Here is a 12,379-nt window from a genome sequence, read left to right as displayed (position 1 = left end):
ATATGATTGACTGATATTATAGGAGGGGTGGGATTTTCATCTCAACTGAGCGTGTTTCCCGTACTGGGGGAAACACTCCCAGTTGAAATGGACATGTTGCAGCTACCAGCCTGTGGCAGCTGCAAAGGTCCATTTGACAGGTTGGGGGGGGGGGCGGGAGACCCTCACTCATTGCAGGAGGCCACTCTGTCACTTTGGACAAAGTTTGGCCTCCACCACCCTCCTCCTGACAAGAAAATTCACAAACTTGCACACTTACCCCGGTGTCCAGACACATGTACCTACCTTGCGGACCCCCTCAAACGTACATCTTCGGGATGGGGGCCGCCGTAGCTGCAGTCATGACCTCCTCGGAGGACGAACAGCATCACCAGCCTCGCCGGCCACGCCATCCACCTCTGACATGTGGAGCTCCACAATACAGTGCTGTGACACATCCACCTGCACAGCAGGAGGGAGGGCAACCGCAGAGAGAGATGCGTCATAGAGGGCACAACCCTCGCCACAGGGTCCACAGACCGAGGCTCAGCTTCCTGGACCTCTCTAAGCAGCAGTGCACACGGAGACTCAGAGTCACTCGACATGTAGTCGTGGATATCTGCAGCCTCCTTCATGCCGAGCTGCTCCCGGTTGGCCTGAGCACCATCTTCTTACCTGTCGCTGTCAAAGTCACCACTGCCCTCAACAACTTCTCCTCCGCATCCTTCCAGGGTGCCACCGGGGACATCGCCGACGTCTCTCAGTCGTCTGCACAAAAGAGCCCTGCAAATACACCTACACCCACTCTGCAGTGATACAATGGGTGGCATCAGTTGTGGGTCTTCATTGTGATCCTCAGGAAAGGGCATTATTGCACAAACCAGACAAGATTCGCAAAGATGTGGCAGTAGTGGTGACAATATAATGTGTAATATGAGTTGATCAGAAATCAAATATAAGTAAAAACCATGACAAACCCTCAAACACCCTTGTGCATCCCCTTCATGCTCACGACACGTTTGCCTTACGCTTCCTACTGCACATATGCGATGCATGCCCTGTGGCTGCAGCACAGGTAGTGGCAGGTTGAGTGAGGCTGACTGTGAAAGAGATGCATGAGAGGGTAAGTATGAGATAGAGCCATGAGATTGTATGAGGATTGGGTTGAGTGGTAGTGGCGGGATGAGTACTGGCGAGGTGAGTAAGTGCAGGTAAGATGAGGATGAGCTTTGAATGGGTGTGAGGAGTGATGTGATAGAGTAGTGTTGGCTGTGCAGAAGGAGATGTGGGATGGGGGCGGTGATGTGGCAGACGGAGTGTAGGGAAATGAGTAAGTGTACTCACTTCGGCTGACCTACTTAGGCCATTGAAGCGCCTCCTGCACTGTATGCAGGTGGGCGATATGTTGGTGGTGCAGGTGACCTCCTCTGCCACCTTGAGCCAGGCCTTCTTGGTGGCAGAGGCAGGCCACTTCCTCCCGCCCGCTAGGGAGAAGATCTCTGTCCTCACCCTCCTCCTCACCCCATCCAAAAAGACCTGGAGTAAGGCATCATTAAACCTGGGAGCAGCCTTCCCCCTGGGCTGCTCCATGCTGTAATTTTGCCTATTTGTTGCAGCATCAAATAGGGCTCCTCCAGTTGACAGCCTATGATGCGCCTGTGCAGTCCGCCTGCTGCGCAGCTTTCCAGCGCGAAACCCGGAAGCCAAGGTAAATACCTTCAATCAAGCTGCGATTGTGTGCGGAGCACCCCGATTTCACTGTCGACCCCCGCTGCCAACCCGCTTCCCTCCTAATATCGGGCCCATTAACTCTGTTTCTCTCTCCAAAGATGCTGCCTGACCTGCTGAGTATTTCCAGCATTTTCTGTTTTTATTTCAGATTTCCAGCATCCGCAGTATTTTACCTTTGTTTTAAAAATATCTGCCTGACAGTAATACTGGGAGAAGATTAGCACCTCCCTCATCAAAAAAAAGGCATATACTTTTTTTATATAATATTTGTACAACACAGTTTACTTCCCCAACATCCAGTCATATTTTCTAGCTTGACTCACTGGATAGCCACTTTCTTCTCAGTTCTTGCGCTGTTAATTTCACAATCCTTCAATCTGATTGATTAAGGAGATACGGAGTTGCTTGCTCGGTTCACTTAGGTCCCAGATGCCCTGTTTCCCTCACTGCGACATTATCAGCTCACACTTTAAGCAACTTGCCTTGCAAAAAAATTAAGAAACTTAAATGTGCAAGATCAAGTCTAACTAACGACAGATACCATTAAATGTACTGCTACAGCAAAATTTGGCCCAATGAAATTCTAATGAGTATTTTTGAGTTATTAAAGTGACAATTTCCTCCAGATGAGTAAACGATCTAGATGGATGATCTGAGATTACCTATTTTGAAACTATGCCGGTGTCGGAGGTAGAAAAGACACTAATGAAGTTTGGCAAATTTCTGGTGAAGCATTAAGTTAGTTAGTGGTCAGTGAGAAAGAGACAGTGCCATAATTGATCTCCGTTTCCAACAGATCAAAAACAGACTTTTCTCCCTTATTCTACATTTGATTTTCAACTAACTGTTTTGTTAAAGACAAGCATAGGAACAGGTATAAGCTACTTAGCCCATAAATTCTGTTCCATCATTTTGTAAGATAGTAAGAAATGTTGATGAGAATATTATAATTAGTTCTGAACTGGATTGTTTTACATTCATCATAGTAGGTACAGCACAGAAGCAGGCCATTCGGCCTATCGTTCCTGTGCCGGCTCTTTGAAAGAGCTATCCAAATAGTCCCCTTAGCCCTGTTAATTTTTCCCTTTCAAATATTTATCTATTTCCCTTTTGAATCTGCTTCCACCACCCTTTCAGGCAGTGCATTCCAGATCATTACAACTTGCTGCGTAAAAAAATGTTTCCTCATGTCGCCTCTGGCTCTTTTGCCGATCACCTTAAATCTGTGTCCTCTGGTTACTGACTCTCTTAGAATCATAGAAAGTTACAGCACAGAAGGAGGCCATTCGGCCCATCGTGTCCGTGCTGGCTGAAAAAAGAGCTATCCAACTTAATCCTACTTTCCAGCACTTGGTCCATAGCCCTTAGGTTACGGCACCTCAAGTGCACATCCAAGTACTTTTTAAATGAGTTGAGGATTTCTGCCTCTACCACCCTTTCAGGCAGTGAGTTCTAGACCCCCACCAACCTCAGGGTGAAAAAATTTCTCTTCAGCTCCCCTCTAATCCTTCTACCAATTACTTTAAATCTATGCCCCCTGGTCACTGACCCCTCTGCTAAGGGAAATAGGTCCTCTCTATCCACTCTATCTAGTCCCGTCATAATTTTATATACCTCAATTATATCTCCCCTCAGCCTCCTTTGTTCCAAAGAGAACAACCCCAGCCTCTCCGATCTTTTGCCATAGCTAAAATTCTCCAGCCCTGGCAACATCCTTGTAAATCTCCTCTGTACCCTCTCTAGTGCAATCACATCTTTCCTGTAATATGGTGACCAGGACTGTATGCAGTAATCAAGCTGTGGCCTAACTAGTGTTTAATACAGTTCTAGCATAACCTCCCTGCTCTTATATTCTATGCCTCGGCTAATAAAGGAAAGTATTCAGTATGCCTTCTTAACCACCTTATCTACCTGTCTTGCTGCCTTCAGGGATCTGTGGACATGCACTCCAAGGTCCCTTTGTTCCTCTACACCTTTCAGTATCCTCCCATTTATTGTGTATTCCCTTGTCTTGTTTGCCCTCTCCAAATGCATTACCTCACACTTCTCCGGATTGAATTCCATTTGCCACTTTTCTGCCCATCTGACCGGTCCATTGATATCTTCCTGCAATCTACAGCATTCCTCCTCATTATCAACCACAGGGCCAATTTTTGAATCATTTGCAAACTTCTTGATCATGCCCCCTACATTCAAGTCCAAATCATTAATATATACCACAAAAAGCAAGGGACCTGGTACTGAGTCCTGCGGAACCCTACTGGAAACAGCCTTCCAGTCACAAAAACACCCAACCATTACCCTTTGCTTCCTGCCACTGAGCCAATTTTGGATCCAACTTGCCACTTCTGCCACTGGAAACAGTTTCTCCTTATTTACTCTTTCAAAACTGTTCATGACCTTGAACACCTCCATCAAGTCTCCCTTTAACCTTCTCTGTTCTAAGGAGAACAACCCCAGCTTTTCCAGTCTCTCCACATAACTGAAGTCTCTCATCCCTATACCATTCTAGTAAATCTCTTCTGCACCCTCATAAGAACATAAGAACATAAGAAATAGGAGCAGGAGTAGGCCAATCGGCCCCTCGAGCCTGCTCCGCCATTCAATAAGATCATGGCTGATCTGATCCCAACCACAAATCTAAGACATTGACATCCTTCCTAAAGTGTGGTGCCCAGAATTGAGCACAATACTCCAGCTGAGGCCCTACCAGTGTTTTATGAAGGTTTAGCATAACTTGCTTGCTTTTGAACTCTATTCCTCTTTAATAAAGCCCTGGATTCCATATGCTTTTTTAACAGCCTTCTCAACTTGTCCTGCACTTTCAAAGATTTGTGTATGTGCACCACCAAGTCTCCCTTTAAAATTGTACCATTTAGTTTATATTGCTTCTCCTTATTCTTCCTACCAAAATTCATCGCTTCACACTTCTCTGTGTTAAATTTCATCTGCCACGTATCTGCCCATTTCACCAGTCTATGTCTTCCTGAAGTCTGTTACCATCCTCCACATTGTTTACTACATTTCTGAATTTGGTGTCATCTGCAAACTTTAAAATTATACCCTGTGTACCCAAGTCAAGGTTATTAATATACATCAAGTAGAACAGTGGTCCTAATACTGACCCCTGGGGACCACCACTGTATACTTCCCTCCAGTCTGAAAAACAACCGTTCACCACTACTCTCTGCTTTCTGTCCCCTCCATTATTCTACCCTCCTCCAAATTATATTCTTCTGAAATATTTAGGTATTTAAAAAAAAATCACTGCCCTTTTCTGGTTATGATGAAAAATATATTAATCTGTGTCAGTTTTTTCAGTAATACAGTAATGTAATCACATGATCCAAGTGTTGCATTGTGATTGGCTGGTATCTTACTGGTTTATCAGTAAATAATTATCAAGTCAAATACTCTCTCCTTTCTCGTGGTGTGGCTAGTCTAAATAATTTGACACAGCAAACAAAGTATTGATATTTAAGTTATTTTGGCATCATCTAGAACTTTGAATTCTGTGTCGCTAAGCTTGCACCTTAGAATGAACACACATCTAGCCATTTTGAGTTTTCCTCTACATGCATACAAAATATTACAAATGACAAAGTAGTTTGCTTATATAACTGTCACCTGCACTTCAAAAAAGTAATTCATTGGGTAAAAAGCACTTTGAGATGTTTTGACCTGAAAGGCACTACATATTGTTTAGTTCACTTGTCAGTCTACAGAAGGTAAGTTTATATTTAGCATAAAAGAGGTGGCCATACATGAATGATTTATAACAGCAGAGAAAACAAAAATGTTGCTCTTAATTCTATTCCCTACAATAAGCTTACGTTTAGATATAATAAAAATCGAGTGTCTCATGATCAATACTATGGATACTTAGTAAACCAGCTCACTATAAGGCTAATGATGCTTGGATGCATTTATTTTGTATCAGCTTATACTGTACCTGAGGAATGATAGACATGTTATTTCGTAGGTCATGTAAACCTAGTTCTGAGGTCACAACGCCGTCAATCATGACTTTTCCTTCAGGTTCAGCAAGGCGAAACAAGGCTGAGATTACAGAACTCTTCCCAGCACCTGTCCTTCCAACAAGCCCAACCTGCAAAAAATATGCTCTATGAATTAATTTATTGTTCATTATACACTGTGCTATGCAAGTCAAAATCAGAAACAGCTCGTCAATGAGACATTTTAAACAATAAATCAAAAAATCATTTAGTCATCAAAATGTTCAGTGTAATATTACATTTTTTTTAAAATTCAGCACTACTGGGTTAGGGAGGGAGCGGCAGCTGGCATCACTGCAGTACATCCATGAGGTCACCCCACAGCTTAAGAGAGTGCAGGCAGAGAGGGACTGGGTGACCACCAGACAGACAAGGAGGACCAGGCAGGTAGTTCAGGAGTCCCCTGAGGGCATCTCACTCTCTAACCAGTATTCAGTTCTGAATACTGGTGGGAGACAGGGTTCCTGTGGGGACTGCAGCCAGAGCCAAGACCAGAGCACCATGGGTGGCTCAGCTCTACATGGGGGGAGGAAACATGTCGGGAGAGCAATAGTGGTAGGAGATTCCATAGTTAGGGGAGTAGACAGGTGTTTCTGTGGCCGCAGGCGTGATTCCAGGATGGTACGTTGCCTCCCTGGGTCATGGATGTCACTGAGCGGCTGCAGAACATTCTGGGGGGGGGGGGGGGGGGGGGGGAAGGGTGAACAGCCAGAGGTCGTGGTCCATATTGGGACCAACGACATGGGTAGAAAGAGGGATGAGGTCCTGCAGGCAGAGTTTAAGGAGTTAGGAAAAAGATTATAAAGCAGGACCTCAAAAGGTAGTAATCTCCAGATTACTCCCAGTGCCACGCGCTAGTGAGAATAGAAATAGAAGGATAGAGCAGATGAATGTGTGGCTGCAAAGGTGGTGCAAGGGGGATGTGGGACCTGTACAAGCCGGACGGATTGCACCTCAACAGGGCCGGGACCAATATCCTTCTGGGGAGGTTTGCCAGTGCTGTAGAGGAGGGTTTAAACTAGCTTGATAGGGGAATGGGAACCTGAGTGTGGATTCAGATGGGATAAAGTCAGAACTGGAAATGGAAGGCAGAAAATTAGTGAGTGAGTCTGGAAGGCAGAGGAAATGAAGCTTAGAAAATAAACAACAGAGGAGTTTGGCAGTCCTTAAATGTATTTACCTCAAGGAGTATAGGAAATAAGGCGGATGAGCTGAGGGCGCAGATAGTCACACGTGGCAGTATGATATCTTAGCTATTACAGAAACATGGCTTAAAGAGGGGCAGGACTGGCAGCTCAACGTCCCTAGTTACAGGGTTTTCAGACGCGATAGAGAGGGGAATAAAAAAAGAGGGGGGGGCAATTTTGGTTAAGGAAACAATTACAATGTGAGGAGGGATGATATTTTAGAAGGAGCATCAAATGAGGCCTTATGGGTTGAGCTGAAGAACAAAAAAGGGGCAGTCACACTATTGGGAGTGCATTATAGACCCCCAAACAGTCAGAGGGAGATAGAGGAGCAAATATGTGGGCAAATTTCTGAGAAGTGCAAAAACAATAGGGCAGTAATAGCAGGGGATTTCAACTACCCTAATATTAACTGGGATACAAACAGTGTGAATGGTACAGAGGGCGCAGAATTCTCAAATTGTATACAGGAGAATTTTTTTAGCCAGTATATAGCAAGCCCAACGAGAGGGGGACAGTTCTGGATTTAGTTCTAGGAAATGAAGAGGGGCAGGTGGAAGAAGTAGCAGTGGGAGAGCATTTTGGTGGTAGTGATCATAATACAGTTAGTTTTAGCATAGTTATGGAAAAGGACAAAGACAGAGCAGGAGTTAAAGTTTTCAATTGGTGAAAGGCCAATTTTACTAAACTGAGAAGTGATCTAGCAGAAGTAAATTGGAAACAGCTACTTGAAGGTAAATCAGTGTCAGAGCAGTGGGAGACATTCAAAGGGGTGATTCAGGGGGTTCAGGGTAAACATTTTCCTACAAAGAAAAAGGGGCTGCCAAATCTTGAGCCCTCTGGATGTTAAGAATCATTCAGGGTAAAATAAGGCAGAAAAAGAAAGCCTATGATAGACACGGGAACTCAATATTACAGAAAGCTTAGAGCAGTATACAAAGTGCAGGGGTGAAGTTAAAAAGGAAATTAGGAAAGCAAAGAGAGGGCATGAAAAAATCCTAGCAGGTAAAATCAAAGAAAACCCAAAAATGTTTTATAAATACATTAAGAGCAAAAGGATAACTAAGGAAAGAGTAGGGCCTATTAGAGACCAAAAAGGTAAACTATGTGTGGAGGCGAAAGATGTTGGTATGGTTCTTAATGAATACTTTGCATCTGTCTTCACAAAGGAAAGGGATGATACAGGGAATGACGTTAAGGAGGAGGAGTGTGAAATATTGGATGGGATAAACATAGTGAGAGAGGAAGTATTAAGGGGAGTAACATCTTTGAAAGTGGATAAATCACCAGGGCCGGATGAAATGTAGCCCAGGCTGTTAAAAGAAGCCAAGGAGGAAATAGCGGAGGCTTTAACAATCATTTTCCAAACTTCACTGGATACAGGTGTAGTGCCGGAGGATTGGAGGACTGCTAACATTGTACCGTTGTTTAAAAAGGAAGCGAAGGATAGACCGAGTAATTACAGGCCAGTCAGCCTAACCTCGGTGGTGGGCAAATTATTGGAATCAATTCTGAGGGACAGGATAATCTGTCACTTAGAAAGGCATGGACTAATCAAGGACAGTCGGCACGGATTTGTTAAGGGGAGGTCGTGTCTGACTAACGTGATTGAATTTTTCGAGGAGGTGACAAGGAGGATCGATGAGGGTAGCGCAATTGATGTAGTCTACACGGATTTTAGCAAGGCTTTTGACAAGGTCCCACATGGCAAATTGGTCAAAAAAGTAAAGGCCCGTGGGATCCAAGGGAATGTGGCAAATTGGATCCAAAATTGGCTCAGTGGCTGGAAGCAAAGGGTGATGGTCGACAGGTGTTTTTGCGACTGGAAGGCTGTTTCCAGTGAGGTGCCGTAGGGCTTGGTACTAGGTCCTTTGCTTTTTGTGGTATACATTAACGATTTGGACTTAAATGTGAGGGGCGTGATTAAGAAATTTGCGGATGACACAAAGATAGACCGTGTGGTTGATAGTGAGGAGGAAAGCTGTAGACTGCAGGAAGATATCAATGGACTGGTCAGATGGGCAGAAAAGTAGCAAATGGAGTTCAATCCGGAGAAGTGTGAGGTAATGCATTTGGGGATAGCAAACAAGGCAAGGGAATACACAATAAATGGGAGGATACTAAAAGGTGTAGAGGAAGTGAGGGGCCTTGGAGTCCATGTCCACAGATCCCTGAAGGTCGCAGGACATGTAGATAAGGTGGTTAAGAAGGCATACAGGATACTTTCCTTTATTAGCCGAAGCATAGACTATAAAAGCAGGCATGTTATGCAGGAACTGTATAAAACATTAGTTTGGCCACAACTTGAGTACTGTGTACAGTTCTGGTCACCACATTACAGGAAGGATGTAATTGCACTAGAGAGGGTGCAGAGGAGATTTACAAGGATGTTGCCAGGACTGGAGAATTTTAGCTATGATAACAGATTGGATAGGCTGGGTTTGTTTTCCTTGGAACAGAGGAGTCTGAGGGGTGATTTGATTGAGGTGTACATAATTATGAGGGGCCTGGATAGAGTGGATAGGAAGGACCTATTTCCCTTAGCGGAGGGGTCAATAACCAGTGGACATAGATTTAAAGTGATTGGTAGAAGGGCTAGAGCAGAAATGAGGAAAAAACTTTTCACCCAGAGGGTGGTGGGGGTCTGGAACTCACTGCCTGAGAGGGTGGTAGAGGCAGAAACCCTCAACTCATTTAAAAAATACCTGGATGTGCACCTGAAGAGCCGTAACCTGCAGGGCTACGGACCAAATGCGGGAAAGCGGGATTAGGCTGGGTGGCTCATTTCTCAGCTGGCGCGGACATGATGGGCCGAATTGCCTCCTTCTGTGCCGTAAATTTTCTATGATTCTAAAAAAAGATCAGTTGCTGATAGGTTGCAGTTGCACATGGAAACAGGTTAGGACAAGATGAAGCTTGATTGCAATGCCCCCAATGCTCAAACTCCCTCCCTCACTTAAAAAATGGACACTTGGGCAAGGTACTGGAGGGCATGTACGGCATTATACTCTGAGTCAACAACTTCCAGAGGAGGAACAGACAATATTTGGGGAAAGGGGGATTTCTTTCCCCAGGGAAAAAAAAACTTGGATTTTCTTCGGCATGGAATTCCAGCAGAGTGGGCCTTCTGCCTGTCCCTGTAATTCTGTCCCAGCTCTAATTCACTGTCCTGGTTTGGGCCTCACTGCATATCCGTGGCAGGATTCCAGCTATCAAGAGATCAAGGCCTTCTGCAGGTAAATGTCTGGGGCCAACTGGGCAGCAAAGAGAGGATGCTGCTACAAGGCCCTCTCCCTTCATTGGGAGAACTCTGGGTCTTTACTGCCACTGCCGGGGCCGACTGCTACCTTCCATGTCATGGTTCTAGGAAGCAGCAGTAACTGGGGTGGATATAGGTGAAATCTGCCTGGGACCCAGACCCCAACTCACAAATGCCATTTGAACACAGTGGACGGAGAAAGAGTGATCAGTAGCGGTCCTGACACATGCAGGAGGATAGATATCCCAGTCAGAACCGAGAGGTAGCAGTAGAGCTCACCGCCCAAATTTTCCATCATTCTCCACTGCAATCTTCGGGCGGATGTGGACAATTCTGCTTACATTTTATTAGGCTGCATTTAGAATCATAGAATCATAGAAGTTTACAACATGGAAACAGGCCCTTTGGCCCAACATGTCCATGTCGCCCAGTTTATACCACTAAGCTAGTCCCAGTTGCCTGCACTTGGCCCATATCCCTCTATACCCATCTTACCCATGTAACTGTCCAAATGCTTTTTAAAAGACAAAATTGTACCCGCCTCTACTACTGCCTCTGGCAGCTCGTTCCAGACACTCACCACCCTTTGAGTGAAAAAATTGCCCCTCTGGACCCTTTTGTATCTCTCCCCTCTCACCTTAAATCTATGCCCCCTCGTTATAGACTCCCCTACCTTTGGGAAAAGATTTTGACTATCTACCTTATCTATGCCCCTCATTATTTTATAGACTTCTATAAGATCACCCCTAAACCTCCGACTCTCCAGGGAATAAAGTCTCAGTCTATCCAACCTCTCCCGATAAGTCAAACCATCAAGTCCCGGTAGCATCCTAGTAAATCTTTTCTGCACTCTTTCTAGTTTAATAATATCTATAATAGGGTGACCAGAACTGTACACAGTATTCCAAGTGTGGCCTTACTAATGTCTTCTACAACTTCAACAAGACATCCCAACTCCTGTATTCAATGTTCTGACCAATGAAACCAAGCATGCTGAATGCCTTCTTCACCACCCTATCAACCTGTGACTCCACTTTCAAGGAGCTATGAACCTGTACTCCTAGAGTCATAGAGTTATACAGCACGGATAGAGGCCCTTCGGCCCATCGTGTCCGCGCCGGCCATCAAGCCCTGTCTAATCTAATCCCATATTCCAGCATTTGGTCCGTAGCCTTGTATGCTATGGCATTTCAAGTGCTCATCCAAATGCTTCTTGAATGTTGTGAGGGTTCCTGCCTCCACAACCCTCTCAGGCAGTGAGTTCCAGACTCCAACCACCCTCTGGGTGAAAAAGTTCTTTCTCAAATCCCCTCTAAACCTCCCGCCTTTTACCTTGAATCTATGCCCCCTTGTTATAGAACCCTCAACGAAAGGAAAAAGCTCCTTAGTATCCATCCTATCTATGCCCCATATAATTTTGTACACCCCAATCATGTCCCCCCTCAGCCTCCTCTGCTCCAAGGAAGACAAACCCCATCTTCCCAGTCTCTCTTCATAGCTGAAGCGCTCCAGCCCTGGTAACATCCTGGTGAATCTCCTCTGCACCCTCTCCAAAGCGATCACATCCTTCCTGTAGTGCGGCGACCAGAACTGCACACAGTACTCCAGCTGTGGCCTGACCAGTGTTTTATACAGCTCCATCATAACCTCCTTGCTCTTATATTCTATGCCTCGGCTAATAAAGGCAAGTATCCCATATGCCTTCTTTACCACCTTATCTACCTGTTCCGCCGCCTTCAGGGATCTGTGAACTTGCACACCAAGATCCCTCTGACCCTCTGTCTTGCCTAGGGTCCTCCCATTCATTGTGTATTCCCTTGCCTTGTTAGTCCCTCCAAAGTGCATCACCTCGCACTTTTCCGGGTTAAATTCCATTTGCCACTGTTCCGCCCATCTGACCAACACATCTATATCGTCCTGCAGACTGAGGCTATCCTCCTCGCTATTTACCACCCTACCAATTTTTGTATCATCAGCGAACTTACTGATCATACCTTTTACATTCATATCCAAGTCGTTAATGTAGACCACAAACAGCAAGGGCCCCAGCACAGATCCCTGTGGTACCCCACTGGCCACAGGCTTCCAGTCACAAAAACAACCTTCGACCATCACCCTCTGCCTTCTGCCACTAAGCCAGTTTTGTATCCAAAGTGCCAAGGCACCCTGGACTCCATGGGCTCGTACCTTCTTGACCAGTCTCCTGT

The 12,379-nt window shown here is 45.3% G+C and overlaps 1 protein-coding gene across 3 annotated transcripts in view; it reads right to left on the bottom strand.

The window, feature by feature from the left end:
• abcc4 (ATP binding cassette subfamily C member 4 (PEL blood group)) overlaps window positions 1–12,379 on the bottom strand; it is a 376,726-nt gene that overhangs the window by 67,282 nt on the left and 297,065 nt on the right. For all 3 annotated transcript variants that reach the window (XM_067986483.1, XM_067986484.1, XM_067986485.1), the window contains one exon: window positions 5,663–5,818. In XM_067986483.1, coding sequence (XP_067842584.1) covers window positions 5,663–5,818 — 156 coding nt within the window. The remainder of the gene's footprint in view (window positions 1–5,662; window positions 5,819–12,379) is intronic.

Source organism: Heptranchias perlo, chromosome 6 (genome assembly GCF_035084215.1).
Source record: "Heptranchias perlo isolate sHepPer1 chromosome 6, sHepPer1.hap1, whole genome shotgun sequence".
NCBI lineage: Eukaryota > Metazoa > Chordata > Chondrichthyes > Hexanchiformes > Hexanchidae > Heptranchias > Heptranchias perlo.
The sequence above is the reverse complement of the archived record's forward strand: the minus strand, read 5'-3'. Positions and strand labels throughout refer to the sequence as shown.